This window comes from Haliotis asinina, chromosome 13, assembly GCF_037392515.1.
Source record: "Haliotis asinina isolate JCU_RB_2024 chromosome 13, JCU_Hal_asi_v2, whole genome shotgun sequence".
NCBI classification, from domain to species: domain Eukaryota; kingdom Metazoa; phylum Mollusca; class Gastropoda; order Lepetellida; family Haliotidae; genus Haliotis; species Haliotis asinina.
The window spans coordinates 32876663-32897927 of record NC_090292.1 but is presented as its reverse complement, the minus strand read 5'-3'; the positions used below and the strand labels follow the sequence as shown (position 1 = coordinate 32897927).

At 41.9% G+C, this 21265-nt stretch overlaps 2 protein-coding genes across 2 annotated transcripts in view; both read left to right on the top strand.

The window, feature by feature from the left end:
- LOC137259760 (phosphatidylinositol 4-phosphate 5-kinase type-1 alpha-like) overlaps nt 1–21265 on the top strand; it is a 367781-nt gene that overhangs the window by 155240 nt on the left and 191276 nt on the right. The gene's annotated exons all lie outside the window — the stretch shown is intronic.
- Nucleotides 542–19625, top strand: LOC137260257 (carboxypeptidase B-like). Its single transcript, XM_067797952.1, has 11 exons — nt 542–633; nt 3479–3560; nt 4068–4201; nt 7250–7349; nt 10625–10723; nt 12387–12491; nt 14012–14122; nt 15628–15721; nt 17228–17442; nt 18693–18777; nt 19444–19625. The coding sequence occupies exons 1-11, from the start codon at nt 542–544 to the stop codon at nt 19623–19625; spliced, it is 1299 nt and encodes a 432-aa protein (XP_067654053.1).

Below are 21265 nucleotides of genomic sequence, written 5' to 3'. Positions count from 1 at the left end.
GTTGCTTACACTCAGCAATATGACGACAGTCTATAAATAACCGAGTCTGGACCAGACAATCCAGTGATCAACAGCATGAGTATCGATCTACGCAATTGGGATGAAATTGGGATGCCACAGGAGTGTGTCAAAGTACATGAATGATACTCAAGGTAATAACCTCTTGATAAATTGTGGAAGTCGCGTTTTGTGTCAGGAAATGATGTCAACCTCGTGATAAACAAGATTTAAGAAATGTCGATGATAAATTCGGGTTTTTAAAAACCACGTGTAACTCGCCTAACGACACTCTGGAGTTCTACTTCATTCTTCACGACAAAACGAAATGACAAATGATATGTCATTTCTCTATGACTTAACAGAAAATTCAAATCTGACAAACAAGCATCATTGCCAAATCTTGACCGCTTTCCAATATGACCTATCTGTTATACTTCAAGGTGAACAGACTATTTCACTTTTGCACACGGCGTCAGGCGAGGTATAAAAGATGAGCTCCTGGTACCCTTGCTGTAGGTAGGTGACTGCTCACAGTGCCGCCATGAAGTATCTCGTTCTTCTAGCTCTTTGTGGACTGGCCCTAGGTCTTCCTACTGGCAGACTCGACGAGCAAGGAGCAGAAACATTCTTGAAGTAAGAACCATTTTTCAATAACCTATTCCTCAGATTTTATATTATATCGTGCAGCGTATAAAATTACATCAGGCATCGTCTGCATTATTCTTTATCTATTGTGGCGACAAAGATCGCCTGAAAGAACATTGCTCTGAAAGATCAAATGAATGGTATCGTTTTGTTAATAGCACATGGAATACCGTAAGTCTCGTTTTGTTCGTTTTGAAAATTGCGTCATTGAATTATGTAATATATCCTTTTAGCAATCTCTTAGTTAAATTCGATTAAGTAGTTTTCTCTTGGGAAAGGCATTAATATAAGGCTTGTTCGGACTGTTTGCCAATCCTTATTGTTCGCTCTGTATTGTCTTTCTTATGTATTCTCCTTTTTTTAATAAATACAAAACAAAACACAAAAGTCCATACTGTTAAAAAACAATTTCAGATGAGTAATTGCTTACTACATGTAAATATGAGGAGCCTTACGAAGCCGTTACCATAGCCTCTATCATTCTATTGTGATCTTTGTAAAAATCTTTCCTTATAAACGGAAATTACAAACTTTGAACATTAACATTGTAATAGGGAAGATATTGAACATGAATACCATGATCTGCCCGTACGTAACCTTCACAAGAGAAAACGAAGCGTTGACGTTTTGCATGTCCTTAAAATGTTACTCACGAAATAGCGTGTAGGCCATTACCGGACGCTGACATTGTTGTCATGAAAGAAGTTCTGGACGACGCGAGCGGCGACATATGTCGACGAGCAGCGTTCCTCGGTACGGTCGGTAGGCCCTGATACCATCGGCCCGTAGTCTCCTTGACACTGTCCTCCGTCTTACTTGGTGACCGAGTGCTGATGACGTTAAGCGGTTTCTAAGGTGTGATGTCGTCAGGTGGTGGTCTTCCTGTTGCCACCCGAGGTCTGCCTCTCTGGGACCTGTCTGAGGTCTGACCAGTGTTTTGGTAACGCCGTCGAAGGTTCCCGACGGTCATAACGAAACAATTGCAGGTTTTTGCAATTGCCGTCTCTCCGATGACCCTCTTTCACCTGTCTGAGGTCTGACCAGTGTTTTGGTAACGCAAACGAAGGTTCCCGACGGTCATGACGAAGCAGTTTCTAAGGTGTGATGTCAGGTGGCGGTCGTCCTGCACAGTTGTCACCCGAGGTCTGCCTCTCTAGGACCTGTCTGAGGTCTGACCAGTGTTTTGGTAATGCCGTCGAAGGTTCCCGACGGTCATAACGAAACAATTGCAGGTTCTTGCAATTGCCGTCTCTCCGATGGCCCTCTTTCACCTGTCTGAGGTCTGACCAGTGTTTTGGTAACGCAAACGAAGGTTCCCGGCGGTCACGACGAAGCAGTTTCTAAGGTGTGATGTCAGGTGGTGGTCTTCCTGCACAGTTGTCACCCGAGGTCTGCCTCTCTAGGACCTGTCTGAGGTCTGACCAGTGTTTTGGTAATGCCGTCGGAGGTTCCCGACGGTCATAACGAAACAATTGCAGGTTCTTGCAATTGCCGTCTCTCCGATGGCCCTCTTTCACTCTGTCGAAGTTAACCACGGCATCGTGGCTCTCTGCCGGAGTGCGATCTGCTCTGATATGTGAGTTGGTTTTATACACGTGCATTTTACCCTTACTTGCAAAACACGTGCATTTTGCTGTTTTTGATGCTGTCGATTCTTTGATTCTTGTTGTTGGCTATAACGACTTGCATTTGACCATATTTTCTTAATGTGATATTATGAAAGATTTTGCAACAGAAAGTCTCTTTTCTCCGTCAGTATAGCGTTCATGGCATATATCACATTCCAATATCCCCTAATTTTTACATATTACACGACTCTTAGCTCTGACAAAAAAGAACCCCCGGGTAGCCAAGCGGTGGAAACGTTAGCCCTTCCGAACGGGTTCGATTCCCCATATAGGTACAATGTGAGAAGCCAATTTCTGGCTCCCTCACTCACTCACTCCCTCTGGTGCTGCCTCCCTTCCTCACTCACTCGCGCATTTTTTTTAATTTCTCGGTTGCTTGCATGACGTCGTCATAAATGTACATTAAACACCATAAGAAGCGTTACCCTTCCTTAATGACCTATCTTCAGCTACCGTTGTTATGCGGGGACGTGCACTTCTTGGGATGAAGCGGTTCTTCAGCTGTAACTTGTGGCATATTTCTCGCACTTGTGGATCCTTTCATGCATTCTAGTCTCTCGAGCTCGTTATAGCCCATGGAATCGTGAAATGGATGCAAATATTGTTTGAATATTGCTACGTTTTGGCGATTGATGGTGCTATGGAAACAGAAAAACTAAAAATGTTACTTTGCAAGCAAAAATATGAATTCACTAATGCAAATCAGCAGGAAATGTTTAAAATAACTAAAATAATAGGAATGTTTTTCACATTGTTTCTTGGTTTAATGATTGAAAATGGTGACTTTAAAAGGTTTATCTTTCTCTCAAGGCAGAATTATATTTCTATGTTTTTGGACATCTAAATCACTGTTAGTGGTCGAAAATAGGACAAATTAATTCTATTGAAAAATATGCATTTCACCTAAATATGAATGCATTTGAGAGATGTTTTGTGATTTGCATTTTAGTGTATACCTGTAATGGCAACGGCACGCACGCACGGGATATGTTTTCGTCGTATTGCAAGAAGTATGTCTTTTCAATAAATGGAACGTTGAATGAGAATGCCTCGAAGGTTTTACAATGCCAGTGGGAATAATACAATTACAAATAAAACAAGACAGGGGAATTTGATTTGGGTTATATTATGTGTATAACCAACATCTTTCTCTGACGCATATGGTAGGATACAATTTCATTTTAAGCATTTTCTTCTACTTGCAGCCACCGCCTCGTGGACGTCAACATCACCAGTGTCGCGCAGCAGAACTACATCAACAACCTCGCCAACGTTGGAGACATGGGGGTAAGGTGGCAGATCGTTGCTGATGTAACTGGTAATGGTATACACCCCATCTTCACGACGCTTGTAACACATGTACGATATGGTGTGAACACAAAGCTCATGTAACTGAAAGTCACTTCGGCATTAATCTAAGCTTCATAATGATCATTTCCACACGCTATCAAGGCAGGGAGACACGCTACGAACATAACCTAACAACCATGTAAAAGGCGACTCTCGGGATCGTGGGACCTGGTTGACCTATGTCATCTTATCCCAATCGCGTAGATCGATGTTCATGCTGCTGATTACTGGATTGTCTGATCCCGACACGATTGTTTACAGGAAGAAGCCGCCATATAAGTGGAAAATTGCTGATTGCGACTAAGAACTGAGATATTAATTTGGCGGCGTAAAACTATATTCACTCACTGTCTTACGACGCCCCAAAACGTGAACATCGGGGAAAACGAAGTGTCATAATCATGAAAAGAAAATACTCTAACATAACCATGTTCCGCCTTGCAGCTTGACATCTGGCTGTACCCAACGCTGGTGAATACAGGGCGACTCAGAGTGCCTCCCGAGTCCATTGACCTGTTTATGGAGTTGATGCAGAAGTCTGGAGTGAGCGCCAAGATCAGAGTTCACAATCTGAAGCAGTAAGTGGATCCCTAACAGGCAACCAAAGCCATGAAGATCCGAGTTAGAACTGGTCTTCAAGTAACCCATGCGACTTACGGGATCAGGTTGTCATGCTCGCTGACTTTGTTGACACATCATGACATCCCAGTCACGCAGATCGATGCTCATGATGTTGATCACTGGACTATTTGGTCCAGACTCGATTACTTACAGAAAGCCGCTATGTAGGTGGAATATTGCTGACTGCGGTTTTAACAACAAACCAACCAACCCGGTACCACATGTAACGTTTTCGTCGAATCGGATGGACTGTGTCGATGTTATTGATGGACACTAGGACCATCAGGAATGTCGTCCATTATTTGCTTAATATATGCCGGTGTAGGCGTGTTTGTTGTGAATGTTGTTTACTGTAAACTAGAGCTATATAACAGTAATATGTGCATTTATATTGCGCCAAACTCCACTCACGGGGTGAATGCTCATAGCGTTAACAGTCAAAGCAAGCATATTATTACCCCGGATTACCCAAGCTGCCTTTTAGGCGCTAGAAGGTTAGTGGTTACATGACTTTTTCCACCAGGTACCCATTTTCTGCCGGGGGAACAGAGGCAATTTTGAACAAACTCACTTGCCTAGGGTGAGACCAAATGTGTGATGTTCTTCGTTGTGGGGCAGCACTGAAGTCCTAGAAACTCTCAGGAGTTAAGCTGCCGGTCACCCATCCGAGCAATGGCAAATAAATTATTTGTTGGCCAATAAATTATACTGTAATTTATTGCTATTCAAATACCTGTATTGCGATACATATTGGCATATATTGGAAAGGTAAATGTTTGAGTGAGTTGCACTAAATGTACGTGCCAGTCCTATTTTCTACATTATTAATTCCAAACCACAGATGCTATGGTCTGTTAACAACAATCACATGGTCAGAGATTTTAGTTTCACTTTTTGATACATTTTAGAGCATTACAGTATGCCATTCTGTCATTGAATAAGGAATTGTTGTGCAAATTTTAACTGAAACCTTAAAGATAATCACAAAAACTTCACATGCGTTCTTTTCCCAATATACCGGTTCTCAGAAAAAATATTGCAATTCGTATCGTTTTAAATACTGATAATAGCGTGCAGTCCGACTGATATATCAGGCAACCTTCATATCAGCAGTGGACTCTTTCTTAACAACAAGATATAATTGTCAAAACGTTCATTTATGATTCATCAATGAAAAACAAATATATAATATATTGTATTTCTTTATAAAATAAATTTTCATATAGTAATTCCGCACTAGATCAATGTTAAAAAAATATGCCACCTGAGGGTATTAACATTATCTCAAATTCAATTTTTATGAGGGGAAATAACTCTTGCTCAGGTTTACCTCGGGATAAATGCTTGTGTGGCCAAATAATCATGAAGTATCATGAGAAGCAATATAAAGGGAAATAACTTAAAAAAATATCAGATACGCGCTCCTACTGTCACATCCCGTCGCATATGGTATGCGCACAAACCCCGGTATCCAACCTCTTCAAGAGGACATTGTTCATTTCTTGTCCAAATGGCCAAGTAGAAAGTTGTGAACATGTTCTCAATGTTCCGACTTCTTCTGCGTCTGTGTTTCTACCAAACACAACATTTCATCACGTATGTTTGCAGAGGTTAATCCACCTCCCAAAGCCTCTCTCATAATGAAACCCAGGGTGGAAGTCTGAGGCAAGTTGCCTTGTAGGGCTGGGACGTGTCCAAATTTTCTACCCGGCTACCCTGCTACCTTAACCTACCCGGATATCCGTTATGTTAATTCCTGGCATAAATTTGAAAGAAATATCAATATATTCTTCGGAGCGAAGGCTAAAATTTCGAGTTTTTTTGTCTGTATCTTAACCGTGTATTATATTTAAAAGAAGTGATTGTCTATCTTCAAAGACAATACATCCTTTTAATCATAAAAAGAATGACCTATTACATTTTTTAATCTATTAGTAACATGATCATAACGGGTCCGAGTATTGAGACGGGTACTCCGGGACAATTGTTCACCCACCTGTCCCGGACCTATACTGTTATATCGTTTTATTTATGAATACCGTCCTAAGGCGCGGTTTTTCGAAGCTCTCTCAGCGCTAAGATAGTCGTACGTTACTGTTAATGTATGGTGCTTACGACTATCTTAACGCTAAGAGAGCTTCGAAAATCCGGGTCCTGGGGCGGTATTCATAAAGCTTCTAAGAATTTTCTTAAGAGTTAAGAATTCTCAAATTCACCAAGAATTTTTACTTTCCATAACGACGTTCTCAACTTGTAAGAAAACACTCATTTTGATATTAGTTTACGTAACTTTTTAACAAACCTTATAAGGGCACCTACCAGTTAAGAAAGTTCTTAGTTATCGAAGATGGCGGCTAACAGAAACGTTCACATTTTCAGCTAAGATTGTTCCTTACTTTGGGTTAAGAGAGAAATCAAGAATTTTTCTTAAACTTAAGAATTCTTAAGGAGACTTAAGTGAAAAATCTAAGAACATTCTAGAGCTTTATGAATACCGCCCCGGATATGCTGGCGGACAAAAGAATTTATTCGTCCGAGTTTGATTATGGTTCAGTGAAGAACAAGTTGCGTCTGTACGTTGATGTAATCGTGTCATGGCTGGTATTACTTTGTATTGCTTTGTTTCGTCATCTGTTTACAAACTTGCAATGTTTTACCATGAGTCATGTGAAGTTTAGCTTTTCTCGGAGGTTAATGGTGGTCCCTCGCTGTGACATTGCTGCAACATATTGCTGACAGCGACGTACAATCACACTTACTCAGTCCAAACGTTTACTGTTCTCAATGTTGACCCAGGGCGGTGGGGTAGCCTTGTGGCTAAAGCGTCGATAAAGCACACCGAATACCTGGGTTTGATTCTCAACATGGGTACATTATGTGAAGCCAATTTCAGGTGTTCACCGCCGTGATATAGCTGGAATATTGCTGAAAGTGGCGTGGAACCAAACTCACTCTCTTACTCTGTTTACCTGCGCCGACGTGACATACATCTCGTTCTTTTCTAGGTTGAACGATGCCGTTTATGCTATGCCAGCCGAACCTGTCAACTACGCCGATTTCATCCAGGGAGTGATGTGGCACAATAACTACTACAGATTGAGCGACGTAAGGTGGAATCAGGATAACTTGGGCTTCCACTGCCATTAAGATCATCATGCCATTATGACAAGTGGTCTTCATTAACCCATTCTTGTAAAAGGCGACTGAAGGGATCGGGTGGTCAGGCTCTCTGACTTGCTGACACTGATTTGTATCCCGAAAACTTAGATCGATGCTCATGCTGTTTATCACTGGATTGTCTGGCTGTAGAATGTCAACACTGGCACTTTTAGATGGGTTGCAAAGTCAAGCAAACAATTTCTCGTATCATATTTTATTTGAATCGGTATGTCGGTGGTGTGCTAAGCAACGCTCGGCGCCGAGTGTACTGGGATGGGTGACCATGTTCGGCAGCTTGACTCCTGAGGACTTCAGTCCTGACCCGCAACTATGCACATGTGATTAGGCAAGTGAGCTTGTTTAAACTTGCCTCTGTTAACCAGAGAAAAGGCACCCAGTGGGTTAGGTCATGAAACTGTAACCTTCTAGCACCTCGCAGGCAGCTTAAGTTATCCGTAATAGTAATAAACTGTCTGCGCCATGAACTTGCAGTCGGTGTGGATTTAGCGCTATTTAAATGGACTAATGAGGTCTTCAGACGAAAGTCAGGAAGACATGCTGTTATTATCCTAATGTCACTATTTTTTTTACAATTTTTGTATCATCTCTCCTCAACTAGCTCATGGGTCGATTTCAGTGAAACTTTCAGGATGATCGTCTGTCTGCTGAAACTGATAAAATGTTGAAAAAATCCCGACTGTCGGCTTCCGGTATGGGCAGATAATCCAAAATGTCAACATATTTGAGCCCCAATATGTCCCAGACTATACGAGATAAATTAACCAAATTTTCACCCAGTGCAGACAGCATCATTCCCCATCGATATAACATAGCGGAAGTTGCCCGGCAGGTCAAATTTTCCTATGTATTGGAAAAAGAAAATTCTTTTTGCCGTTTTTAACGTTTTGACAGTGTCCGTGTTTAAAAAGCTTCTTATCCAAAATAGTACAATCGTCTCTAATATGATTATGGAATTTGGTCCATTTTTCCAAGAAGCGTTTTCACAGGGTTTATAAAAACTGGCTCAAACACCAGGGTAGTGATCCAGAGAGGTTGAGATATCGCGGTCGAGCCCACCTGTGACCGTGTGTGAAAACCTTGGAGTCACCTTTGTGTGCAGAATTTTTCAGCGTTGTCACAACCCCTAGTATACAGTACACAACCCTCTACACTTAAAAGAACCCACAAATCCTTTGGTATATGACCAGATGGTGGCCACATAAATACATGCAAACACCTAGTTGCGGGTACAGCAAGGTGCAATGAACTTGGACAAAATACTGTGACTATGTGTCCCAGTCCACCCAGCTGGTAATGGGTGCTTCCTTAGGATGAGAAAGCCACAATAGCTCGGTGCGCCTAGTGACTGCAAGAGTTGTATATTCCCCAGAGTGTTGAGGTTGATAATACGATGTGCTGTTGAGATTGACATCCAATGATAGAAGGGGAAAATACCAGCGCCTTGAGCATGCACTAGTGCGTGGATATGTACGTTATATAAATATCCGAGGTACGATCAATTCTCACCAGCACCTTGTTCACCAGCCTGACCCTGACATTATCATTCTTCAATTTATAACCACAACATAATCTGCAACATTTACCAGTAATCTCTTTTTAAGTATATGTCTGTATTTATTGCTCAGTTCCCTTTGTTTGACTGTGCCCTCCTGTTATTTTTATTTTTTATTATTTTGTTATCAGTTTGTGAATTTTGTCAGCAGCGCTGAAACAGTGCCATATTAATCTAAAAAACCCTCTGTAATGGACATTCCAGGTGGCGTCGACAGAAACTGTACAAGTAAAGGTAGCCACGAGGAGTATATAATAGGGAAGTCTGAAGACCGCCAGTATTGCCCAGGAGGCAATTCTGATTATCAGTATTTTTATTATATGTTTTACAGATTAAGACAGAAATGCAGCAGAGAGGATTCGGGTGATCCTGGATGTCAGGCCGGTAAACTCAGCTCAGGGCCCTCACATTCTCTATACGCAAGTCACACAGCGAATGGGACTTCTCCCAGGAAAGAATGCCTAGTCGAACCCTCCAAGAACGTTTCGGGGAATATGAAGGCTCCCCAACACTGCAGTCTTCTGCATTACCCAGATTGTCAGAAGGGCCAAACCAGGGCACTCTCCTGTTTTGCACCAACAGATCAGGAGGTACCAAACCAAGAGCACCGAGAACAATGGGGAGCCTGACGACAGTGTATTTGGGATGCAAGCGAGACATTTTAAGGGCGAGGTCCGCGTATTTATCATGCTTTTCCTGAATCTTGCCAATCACACTGCTGTCAAAAGGGACAGAAAATTCAGTGATGTAATTAAATTTGTTGGCTTTATCAAAAAGGACAAGATCAGGTTTGTATATTGGTCAATTCCAGAGAGGTTTAAAAGCATCATTTTCCATGACGCCCTCTACATTTTCTGGGTCGTACCATGAATGGACCTTGGAGTCAAAGCCACAGGCATGGCTGAGACGATAGTAAAGACCATGCCATTATGTCGTTTAAGATATGCTGCATGTGCCAAGGAAGGGCATCCACTGACAAAGAGTTGGGCGGTCTCTGTAAAACCATTGCACAGTCGACATTTCATGGAAGTATTTTCATTTAGAATCACTCTCTGACGATTGCGAGTGGGAAGTGACTGGTCCTGAGCAGTAAAAAGGAAGTCCTCAGTTTCACATTTGAGACCAGCCGACTTCATCCAAGCGAAGGAATCGGCTGGATTGCTGTTCTGTTTCAAACACTACATGTACACACGATGCAATTGCTTCTCAGACGGCTTCTCCACAAAGGACCGACCCTGGGTAGACTTGGTAAAGGACTTCACCTGGTTTACTCCCATCGCTGTATCGTCCAGTGGGACATCACAATCAACAAAGTCAACCTCACATTTCAGATTCTGTCCAACAACCTTGGCACTCTTAAAATAGCTGTGGAATTCCTTGCTTTCATCAAGAGTCCTGAAGTGCATCACCAGAGGATCATCCGATAAATAAACATGTGTAAAAGTACACAGTAAAATTCTATCATGAAGAGCCTCCTCATTAAACAAACCCCGACCTCCAGAATTTATGGCACATATAAAACGATTAAGAGAGGAACGAGGCTGGTGGGCTCTGTTATCAGACGTGATCTTTCTGGTCAGGCGGTCAAGACTCTGGAGATCTTGAGATCCATTATTATTTATCATTTATGTGTTGCCTTTTTTGACAGATCGACCAGTTCACGACAAATTTCGCCTCCTTCAGCGGGGTGTCCAAGTCCTACCTCAGCAGACTAACATACATGGAAAAGAAAACACCCTTCGTTGAGGTAGTCAAGCTTCATCATTTATTTTTACAAGAATAACATTCACATGTTATTACTTTAAATATGGAAATCTAGTGATTAATAATTACTTGTAAAGGTGAACTCGTGCGTGTAAAGTGTAGATATAGTTTGTAGCAAGTACAATTTTCTCGCTCATAGCGAAGTAATGACTAGAAGGAACTACTCCCGTATATTTTCTTCAAAAGGCTACTGTTATCCCGAACTAAGTTAGTGGTCACTCGAAGTTCGTTATTTCCGTAGTTTTCAATTACTCGAATTCTTCCACAAATCTACATACAAACTCAAACCGAGAAAAGGTGAACAGTTCTGATATATAAAAACTCTCATAAATGAAAACACTATTCGTAGTTGTCGGGGCCAGTACTTCAAATGATCACTGTTACGACATATTATTAACACGTTATTAAGCAACCATGTACACGACTGATCTTTGGGCGCTTTTACTAGGGCTGCCTATCGATATAGAACATAGAGATCGATAATCGTAAACTAGATATCGATTGATTATCGATAAACATTGGAGACGCAACTTTGAGCAAACCGAAAAAGTCGGAAACTAATGTATATATATAACATGACTGAGGAGCTGTATCTTAATTGTTTTTGCATAGATCATTAACAAAACAGCGTGCTGAACAAAGTTAGAAGCAGTCCGAATTTCGTATTTCTTGTGAGAAAAAGAACAATTTTATTGTCTGTCCCAAAGATTAATGTAAGAGATTATCGATAACATAATCTTCGTATCGTTAATCATTTATATTGTCCCATCGGCAATATTTCCGACTGTCCATTATTTTAGACTTGTCTTATCTGTGAATTAGAGAAGCTTTAGAGAAGATCTCACAAGATGAATCAGTTCCTAGCAAGCCTGTAGTGTATTCGAGATATTATTCGTAAATATAGTTTGGAGCAAATCATATTTTCGTTAGCATTCGAATAATTTGAGTTTGTATTTTTTAAGCAAGTATGTCAAACACTCTGTAAGCACATCGCTTATGCCTTCCTTGATTGTCAGATTTACTGCAAGCACATCGCTTTATGCCTTTCTTGATTGTCAAATTTACTGCAAGCACCTCGCTTATGCCTTTCTTGATTGTCAGATTTACTGCAAGCACCTCTCTTTATGCCTTTCTTGATTGTCAGATTTACTGCAAGCACATCGCTTATGCCTTTCTTAATTGTCAGATTTACTGCAAGCACATCGCTTTATGCCTTTCTTGATTGTCAGATTTACTGCAAGCACCTCGTTTATGCCTTTCTTGACTGTCAGATTTACTGCAAGCACATCGCTTTATGCCTTTCTTAATTGTCAGTTTTACTGCAAGCACCTCGTTTATGCCTTTCTTGATTGTCAGATTTACTGCAAGCACCTCGCTTTATGCCTTTCTTGATTGTCAGATTTACTGCAAGCACCTCGCTTTATGCTTTTCTTGATTGTCAGATTTACTGCAAGCACCTCACTTATGCCTTTCTTGATGGTCAGATTCGCTGCAAGCACCTTGTTCATGCCCTTCTTTATTGTCAGGGTTACTGCAAGCACCTTGTTCATGCCCTTCTTGATTGTCAGACTTACTGCAAACACCTCGCTTATGCCTTTCTTGATTGTCAGATTTACTGCAAGCACCTCGCTTATGCTGATTTTCAGATTACTGGTGGTTATAGCTCAAACAAAAAGAGCATCTTCATAGAGGCAGGCATGCACGCTCGGGAGTGGATCAGCCCTGCATCCGCGATGTATTTCATCGACAGGGTAAATACACCTACGTAACGCTGATGGTAGATTGAAATTATAGTTTTACCAAAATGTCTCGTCATTGTAAATATTTATGTGTCTCGATTACGTCATGTCAGAGTTGCCTTTATTCTTTCAGTTTGAAATGTCAGCGTAGTTTGGCCATGTCAGCATTGCGTTTATTCAAGCAGTTCATGATGCACGTGTAGAATGGCCATGCCAGCATCCGTTTGTCATAGACGTGTAGAATGGTCATGTCCGCACTGTGTTTATTCAAGCAGTTCGTCATAGACGTGTAGAATGTTCATGCCAGCATTGGCTTGTCATAGACGTGTAGAATGGTCATGTCCGCACTGTGTTTATTCAAGCAGTTCGTCATAGACGTGTAGAATGGTCATGTCCGCACTGTGTTTATTCAAGCAGTTCGTCATAGACGTGTAGAATGGTCATGTCCGCACTGTGTTTATTCAAGCAGTTCGTCATAGACGTGTAGAATGGTCATGCCAGCATTGGCTTGTCATAGACGTGTAGAATGGTCATGTCCGCACTGTGTTTATTCAAGCAGTTCGTCATAGACGTGTAGAATGGTCATGTCCGCACTGTGTTTATTCAAGCAGTTCGTCATAGACGTGTAGAATGGTCATGCCAGCATTGGCTTGTCATAGACGTGTAGAATGGTCATGTCCGCACTGTGTTTATTCAAGCAGTTCGTCATAGACGTGTAGAATGGTCATGTCCGCACTGTGTTTATTCAAGCAGTTCGTCATAGACGTGTAGAATGGTCATGCCAGCATTGGCTTGTCATAGACGTGTAGAATGGTCATGTCCGCACTGTGTTTATTCAAGCAGTTCGTCATAGACGTGTAGAATGGTCATGCCAGCATTGGCTTGTCATAGACGTGTAGAATGGTCATGCCAGCATTGGCTTGTCATAGACGTGTAGAATGGTCATGCCAGCATTGGCTTGTCATAGACGTGTAGAATGGTCATGTCCGCACTGTGTTTATTCAAGCAGTTCGTCATAGACGTGTAGAATGGTCATGCCAGCATTGGCTTGTCATAGACGTGTAGAATGGTCATGTCCGCACTGTGTTTATTCAAGCAGTTCGTCATAGACGTGTAGAATGGTCATGCCAGCATTGGCTTGTCATAGACGTGTAGAATGGTCATGCCAGCATTGGCTTGTCATAGACGTGTAGAATGGTCATGCCAGCATTGGCTTGTCATAGACGTGTAGAATGGTCATGCCAGCATTGGCTTGTCATAGACGTGTAGAATGGTCATGTCCGCACTGTGTTTATTCAAGCAGTTCGTCATAGACGTGTAGAATGGTCATGCCAGCATTGGCTTGTCATAGACGTGTAGAATGGTCATGTCCGCACTGTGTTTATTCAAGCAGTTCGTCATAGACGTGTAGAATGGTCATGCCAGCACTGTGTTCATTCAGTTTTTTCATCATGGACGTGTAGAATGGCCATGACAGTATTGCCTTTATTCAGTCAGCTCGTCATGCAGTATACATATGTTTACTCTTGTAGCTACTCCATCGACGTGAATCTGACGCCGACGCCAACTACTTATACAACTACTTCAACTGGTATATTGTCCCCGTCAGCAACCCCGATGGCTATGAATACTCACATACAAACGTAAGTATACACTACATTGAGCCGTAGGTGTACTAAAATACCCCAGTAAGAGTAAACCATATTGAATCATTAAGTGTATTGATATACCTGTGTAAGGGTAAACCATATTGAACCATAAGCGTACTAAAATACCTCCGTAAGAGTAAACCATACTGAGCCGTAAGTGTACTCACATATCTCCGTAAGAGTGAACCATACTGAGCCGTAAGTGTACTCACATATCTCCGTAAGAGTAAACCATATTGAGCCGTAAGTGTACTCACATATCTCCGTAAGAGTAAACCATACTGAGCCGTAAGAGTACTCACATATCTCCGTAAGAGTAAACCATATTGAGCCGTAAGTGTACTCACATACCTCCGGAAGAGTAAACCATACCGAGCCGTTAGTGTACTCACATGTCTCCGTAACAGTAAACCATACTGAGCCGCAGGTGTACTCACATATCTCCGTAAGAGTAAACCATATTGAGCAGTAAGTGTACTCACATACCTCCATAACAGTAAACCATACTGAGCCGCAAGTGTACGCACATACCTCCGTAAGAGAAAACCATACTGATCCGTACGTACACTTACATATAGCAGTACATATAGAGGGTATTAAGCCGTAAGTGTACTTACATGTCGCCGTATGTATACACTATATTAAACCAAAAGTGCACTCACATGCCTCTGTAACAGTACACCATATTATCCCGAAAGTGTACTCACATAGCACAGTAACAGTACAACATATTAAGCATACACCATATTATGTCGTAATTGTACCAACATACAGCCGTAAGTGTACGCCATGTTCAACCGTAAGTGTACTAAAACACTTCCGTTCGTGAGGGTGTGCAAGAGTACACGACATTAACCCGTAAATGTGATCACATACCTCCGTAAGTGTACACAATTTTACTCAATGTGTGCTCACATTCCTCCGTAAGTATGCACTAATTTACCCCGTAAGTGTACTCACATACCGCCTTAAGAACACGTCATATTAAGCTGTCCTATCCCATTATGCATCCTATACTCATATACCTCTGTAAGAGTGTACAATATTAACCTTAAGTGTACTCATATACCTCTGTAAGAGTACACCATATTAAACTTAAAGTGTACTCATATACCTCTGTAAGAGTACACCATATTAACCTTAAGTGTACTCATATACCTCTGTAAGAGTACACCATATTAACCTTAAAGTGTACTCATATACCTCTGTAAGAGTACACCATATTAACCTTAAGTGTACTCATATACCTCTGTAAGAGTACACCATATTAACCTTAAGTGTACTCATATACCTCTATAAGAGTACACCATATACAGGTGTTACATTGATTTACTGCATTACAGTTGCCTCTCTTGACTTTGATGGGCGGTGGGATTATCCAGTGGTTAAAGCGTGCGCACGTAACGCTGAAGACACGGGTTCACGTGTCCCGTGCTGTGATATTGCATGAATATTACTAAAAGCTTTGTAAACTAAACTCACTCATTCTGTGTTGCCAGAACCGGTATTGGAGGAAAAACAGAAATCAGGTGAGCACCTGTGGCAGCAGCCGCGGCGTGGACCTCAACAGGAACTTCGACTCGATGTGGGGAGGTAAATACAAAACTTACAAATCAAGTCATTAAGTGAAAGTAATCTAACAGTTGAGTTACAGTATCAGAATTGTCCTAACTGTCAGCTTGTGTCAGAAGAGACACCCGTGAAGATCCGGCGCCCGTGAAGATCCGGTGTAGAACTGATCTTCAGCAACCCATTGTCTGGTCTGACTTCATTAGACACATTCAGCAATATATCTGCCACACCTATTCATGATGAGATAGTCATTCTGTTTTGTCATTTTTGCATCAGAATCACTTTCTTTCTTTGTTTCTGTTTGTTGTTTTACGCCGCACTCAGCAATATTCCAGTTATATGGCGTCGGTCCGTAAATGACCGAGTCTGGACCAGACAATCCAGTGATCAACAACATGATCATCGATCTACGCAGCTGACAGGTGTCAACTAAGTCAGCGAGCCTGACCACTCCAACTCATAGTGGCCTGTTACGAGTGAGTGAGTGAGTGAGTGAGTGAGTGAGTGAATGTTGTGTTACGCCGCTTCAGGAATGTTCCACCTATTCTCGGCGGTGCCTCTTACGACCATTAAGAGTCTCTGAAGTCCACGGGTCTGAAACTCTGACGTTTTTAGCTGTGCTTGCAAGACATACGTTTAAAAGTCCGGTTAAAGAAACCTGCAGTTGGATCCGTTTTACGCCGCACTCAGGAATATTCCAGCTATATTTCGACGATCTGTAAATAATCGAGTCTGGACCAGACAATCCAGTGATCAACAACATGAGCATCGATCTGCGCAATTGGGAACCGATGACATGTGTCAGCCAAGTCATCGAGCCTGACCACCCGATCCCGTTAGTCGCCTCCTACGAAAAGCATAGTCGCCTTTTACGACAAGGGTGGGTTGCTGAAGGCCTATTCTACCCCGGCACCGTCACGGGTCGATAATACTCACAAGACGAATAACACCGGATATAATAATTGGAGAAGACAACATATGTTAGGTATAATCAGTCAAATAAAGAGCTGCATTGGACTACATTCTAAAAGACATGGCGAGCTATTCTCGAAACGTTTGCGTCCCTACGGACTTCTAAAGCCCATTCTTAACACGCAGGCCACGAACAGACTTAAGAATTCTTTGCGCTAAGAAGGTTTCGAGAATAAGGCCCCTGGTGTATTCATGTCGGAGACGGTGTATTGGCATAGCCGAACCGTTAAAGCGTTCGCTCGTCACGCCAAAGATCCGTGTTCAAATCCCATATGGATACGATGAGTGGAGCCTATTCTGGTGCCCCCTTCCGCGATATTGCTGAAATAGCGCTACATGCGGCGCAAAACATTACTCGCTTACTCAATCTCCCATGTTGCAACAATGTTCTGTCATTACTGTTTGAATGTCTTCTAGATAATTTTGTACGTCGTCAGATCAACAGAACTCTTACACTTTAGAAGCTGTTTTGTCAGTTTCCAGCGACAGTCCCAGCCAATAAGTTATTTCGTTTATGCATTTGGTTGTGGGTCTAAAATCTTCAATATATCACAGGAAGCGGGTCGAGTGGCATATGCTCTTCCGACTTGTACCGTGGACCGGCGGTGTTCTCCGAGATCGAGAGTCAGAACATCCGTGACAAGGTTCAGGAGATAAAACGTCGTGGTGAAACTATTCACGCCTACCTCTCTATTCACGCCTTCTCTCAGCTTCTCCTCACGCCATACGGATTCCAAAATAACACGTACCCTCCAAACTACGACTACATTGTAAGTATATCTAACCTGGCATTCGGATATTCTCGGTTTATTCCGATGCATGCATGATATCACTCCGAATACATTCGTCACCACTCTCCCCAATCTCCAAGAACACGGTTTATCATGGCATGACACGAGTCACGGATGCGGGACCTAAAGTATGCCGTTCGTCACCAATGTTATTCTCGAAGGTTACGGAAAGGGGCGAGTGGCGACTAATGACGTGTCGTTAAACTACCATAAACTCGTGATTAATTTTGGGTTCAGAATGTCGAGATCAAACTAACCATAATTCAGATTCTATAGCAATATATCATTTAACGTGGTGACATTGGTCCCTTCACTGGTCCCTACCACTGTTGTGCACTATACAAATATGCTAAACGCCAAAAGAAACGTTACCCTCCTTATGGAATACCCATCGTAACTATCGTTGTGCCACGTGGACGTCCACTCTTCTTAGTCTCTCTGTAGTCCTGAATACGACTTATAGCCGTGATACGGTGGCATCCGAGGGCGCTGGCAACAACATCGTATGTCAGCCTCATCTGCAACATTCCCATGGCTCTTTCCCTCTCTTCAGCTGTTCATCGTGGCATATTTCTCGTACTTAAATAGCAGATGCATTCTAGTCTCTCTTTATTCATTACTGAATCATTCTACACGTGAAATGGATGCAAATACTGTCTGAATATGGCTACGTTTTGGCGACTGATGTTGCTATTTGTAAACGAACATTGGAAAATATGAACAACGATAATAGTAAATGTTCCTATACACCTTTTCACAGTATTAAAGACACGTTTTGCTTGTTTTCACTAGTGCAAAATCAGCAGAAAATATTTTGAAAGACTGAAACTTTATATTCTAGTTCCAAACCTTGAAAATGCAAACTAATTACTAACGAATAATCGTATTCTTTTTCATGTGAAACGAAACTCGTGACCTTCAAAGTTAACATTCTCGTGTGTTGCCAGGCCCCAGTTTCTCGAAACAAACTTAAGTCTGAGTTTTTACTCAAATTTGAGAAAACGCATTTCACAGAATGAACTGAAATCGACATAAAGCTCAAACTATGGTGGATCACTCAAAGTTAAAACATTACTGAGTTGCCGAATTTGTGAACCTCATTCTGATGTCCCCAGCATCAGTAGTGCTAGAATATTGCCACGGGCGGCGTAAAATCATACTCACTCACTCGCTCGCCTAAAAGCTTCACCGCTGTTGCAGTCACTCACTCACACATTGCTTTTCCCCAGCTGGATATCACTAACAAGGCAAGGGCCGCCATTCTAAACTCTGACGGGAAAACGTACCGTGTGGGCACTCCAGCTGAAATTCTGTGTAAGTCGGATTGGTGTTGCAGTGGAAACCAAGTAATCGTAGAACATCCGGTTTTGTAACACAATCATTCGTTTAAATCAGCCGATCTTACGATTAGCTTCACCACAGAAGTGTTATAACTGAAATACACATGCACTCTCATATCAGTGTTATGTCCTCTCCACAGATGTGTTGTTATAACTGAATTACATATCAGCGTCATGTCCTTTCCATAAACGAGTTATAATTGAATTACTCACATATCAGTGTTATATCCTCTCCACAGGTGTTATAACTGAATTACATATCAATGCAATATCCTCTCCACAGATGTGTAACAGTGTTATAACTGAATTACTCATATATCAGTATTATGTCCTCTCCATACACGTGTTATAACTGAACTACTCATACCAGTATTATGTCTTCTCCAGAGATGAGTTATAACTGAACTACTCACATACCAGTATTATGTCCTCTCCAGACACGAATTATAACTGAATTACTCACATACCAGTATTATGTCCTCTCCAGAGACGAGTTATAACTGAACTACTCACATATCAGTGTTATGTCCTCTTCTTAGACCTGTTATGACTTAATTACCTATATAGCAATGTTATGCCCTCATTTTTAGACGTTTTATATCTGAATTACTCACATACTAGTGTTATATCCTTTCCACAGACAGCGCTGACGGAGGTTCCCACGATTGGGCTCGCTTGACGGAGAACATCCAGTACGCAATGACCTATGAACTCCGACCTGATTCAGGGGGCCTGGGGGGTTTCGTGCTCCCACCCGGTGAGATTGCTCCTTGCAGCAAAGAAGTGTGGGATTCTCTGTACGCCATCGCCAGCAACTTATAACAAGGATCCTGATTGGCTGCTGAAAGCCACGTCTTCATAATCACAAGATGAAACATGTCCTGATTTGAAACAGGAAGCAAAACACCGAAGGAAAAGGGTCACCAGAATTTAGAAGTACCCTTTGTATTGGTCACCTTGCTCTGAATAAAACTGATAAAATCATAACGGGAGATCATTTTGTCTGTTTCATCATATTTTCGTTTCTTTGGTGTTTAACGCTGCGCCCAGCAATATTCCAGCTATGTCGCATCGGTCTGCCAAGAATCAGGTCTCGACTACACAACCGACTGACTGACGTTGTGAGCATTGCCCGAAGTTACTGGTATATAAAACCACGTATTAACAAAGTCAACGTGTCTGACAACAGTATTCCTTAGTCGAAACCCACAATGAGGTGCTGGAGACCTACTGTAAAGCGAATATTCGCGATAAATGGGTTGCTGCAGACTAGTTGTAACGCTGATTTTCCCGGATGATTGGGTAGTTGAAGACCAATTCTAACCCCGATCTTCAAGAGTAAATGGATCGCTGGAGGCCATTTGTAACCAAGATCTTCAGGGGTAAATGAGTTGCTGATGTTCAGTTGTAAGTATGTTCCTGGAGGCCAGTTATAATCCAGATTTTCACAAGTAATTGGGCTGCTGAAGACCAGTTGTAAGCAAGATCTTCATGGGTAAATGAGTTGCTGGAGTCCAATTGTAAGCAAGATATTCATGGTTTAATGAGTTGCTTGTGTCCAATTGTAACCCAGATCTTCATGGGTATATGAGTTGCTTGATGCCAAATGTAAGTGGGTTGGCGGGTGTCAATTGTAACCCTGGCCTTCACGAATATGTGGGTTGGTTGAGACCACAAATCTTCACGATTAAGTGGGTTGTTGGAGAGCAGTTGTAATCAAGATCTTCACAGATAAATAGGTTGTTGGTGACCAAATGTAACTCTGATCTTCACGGGTAACAGAGTTGCTGGAGAACACTTGTAACCCAGATTTTCACGAGTAAGTGGGCCTGATAAAGGCCAATTGTGACCCCGTTCTTTCCTTTTTTCACGGGGAGTTTTCACCCATCTTTTCATGCCAATATGGCTTTCAGTGAGCAGTGTTGCATTTTGTATCAGATGACGCAGATACACGACTCATGTTATGTCATTTTGCTAAACATGATGGCCAACGAACTAATGGCTACTTTCCAAATTCCAGGATATTGTTGAATCTAGACAAGGTCACATTCATTCGCTTACTCCAACAAGAATGCGCCATGTAAATATATCATCACAATCTTCTCAAAAGTACAGAAGGTGGTTTTGGATAATTATTTTGGTACTTACCTAGTCTAGTACTTAGAGAACCTAGCAGGCAGTTGCGTTGCCTTGGGGAAGCATGGTTTTTTTCAGAACGATGCTTCTCTTCAACCTGAGAACTCGCCCTAATTGGGATATCACATGGGCGCCCTGACATTTCTTAAACCTTCCCTGTTCCCATTACTAAAAAGATTGAGGTTAGATTTAAGTCACTTATAGCAATATTCCAGCAATATCTCGCCAGGTGACACCACAAATGAGCTTCACACATTGTACCAATGTATGGTATCGAACACATTAACCTCTATCTGCTACCCATCCAACCTACATAGTCTAAAACC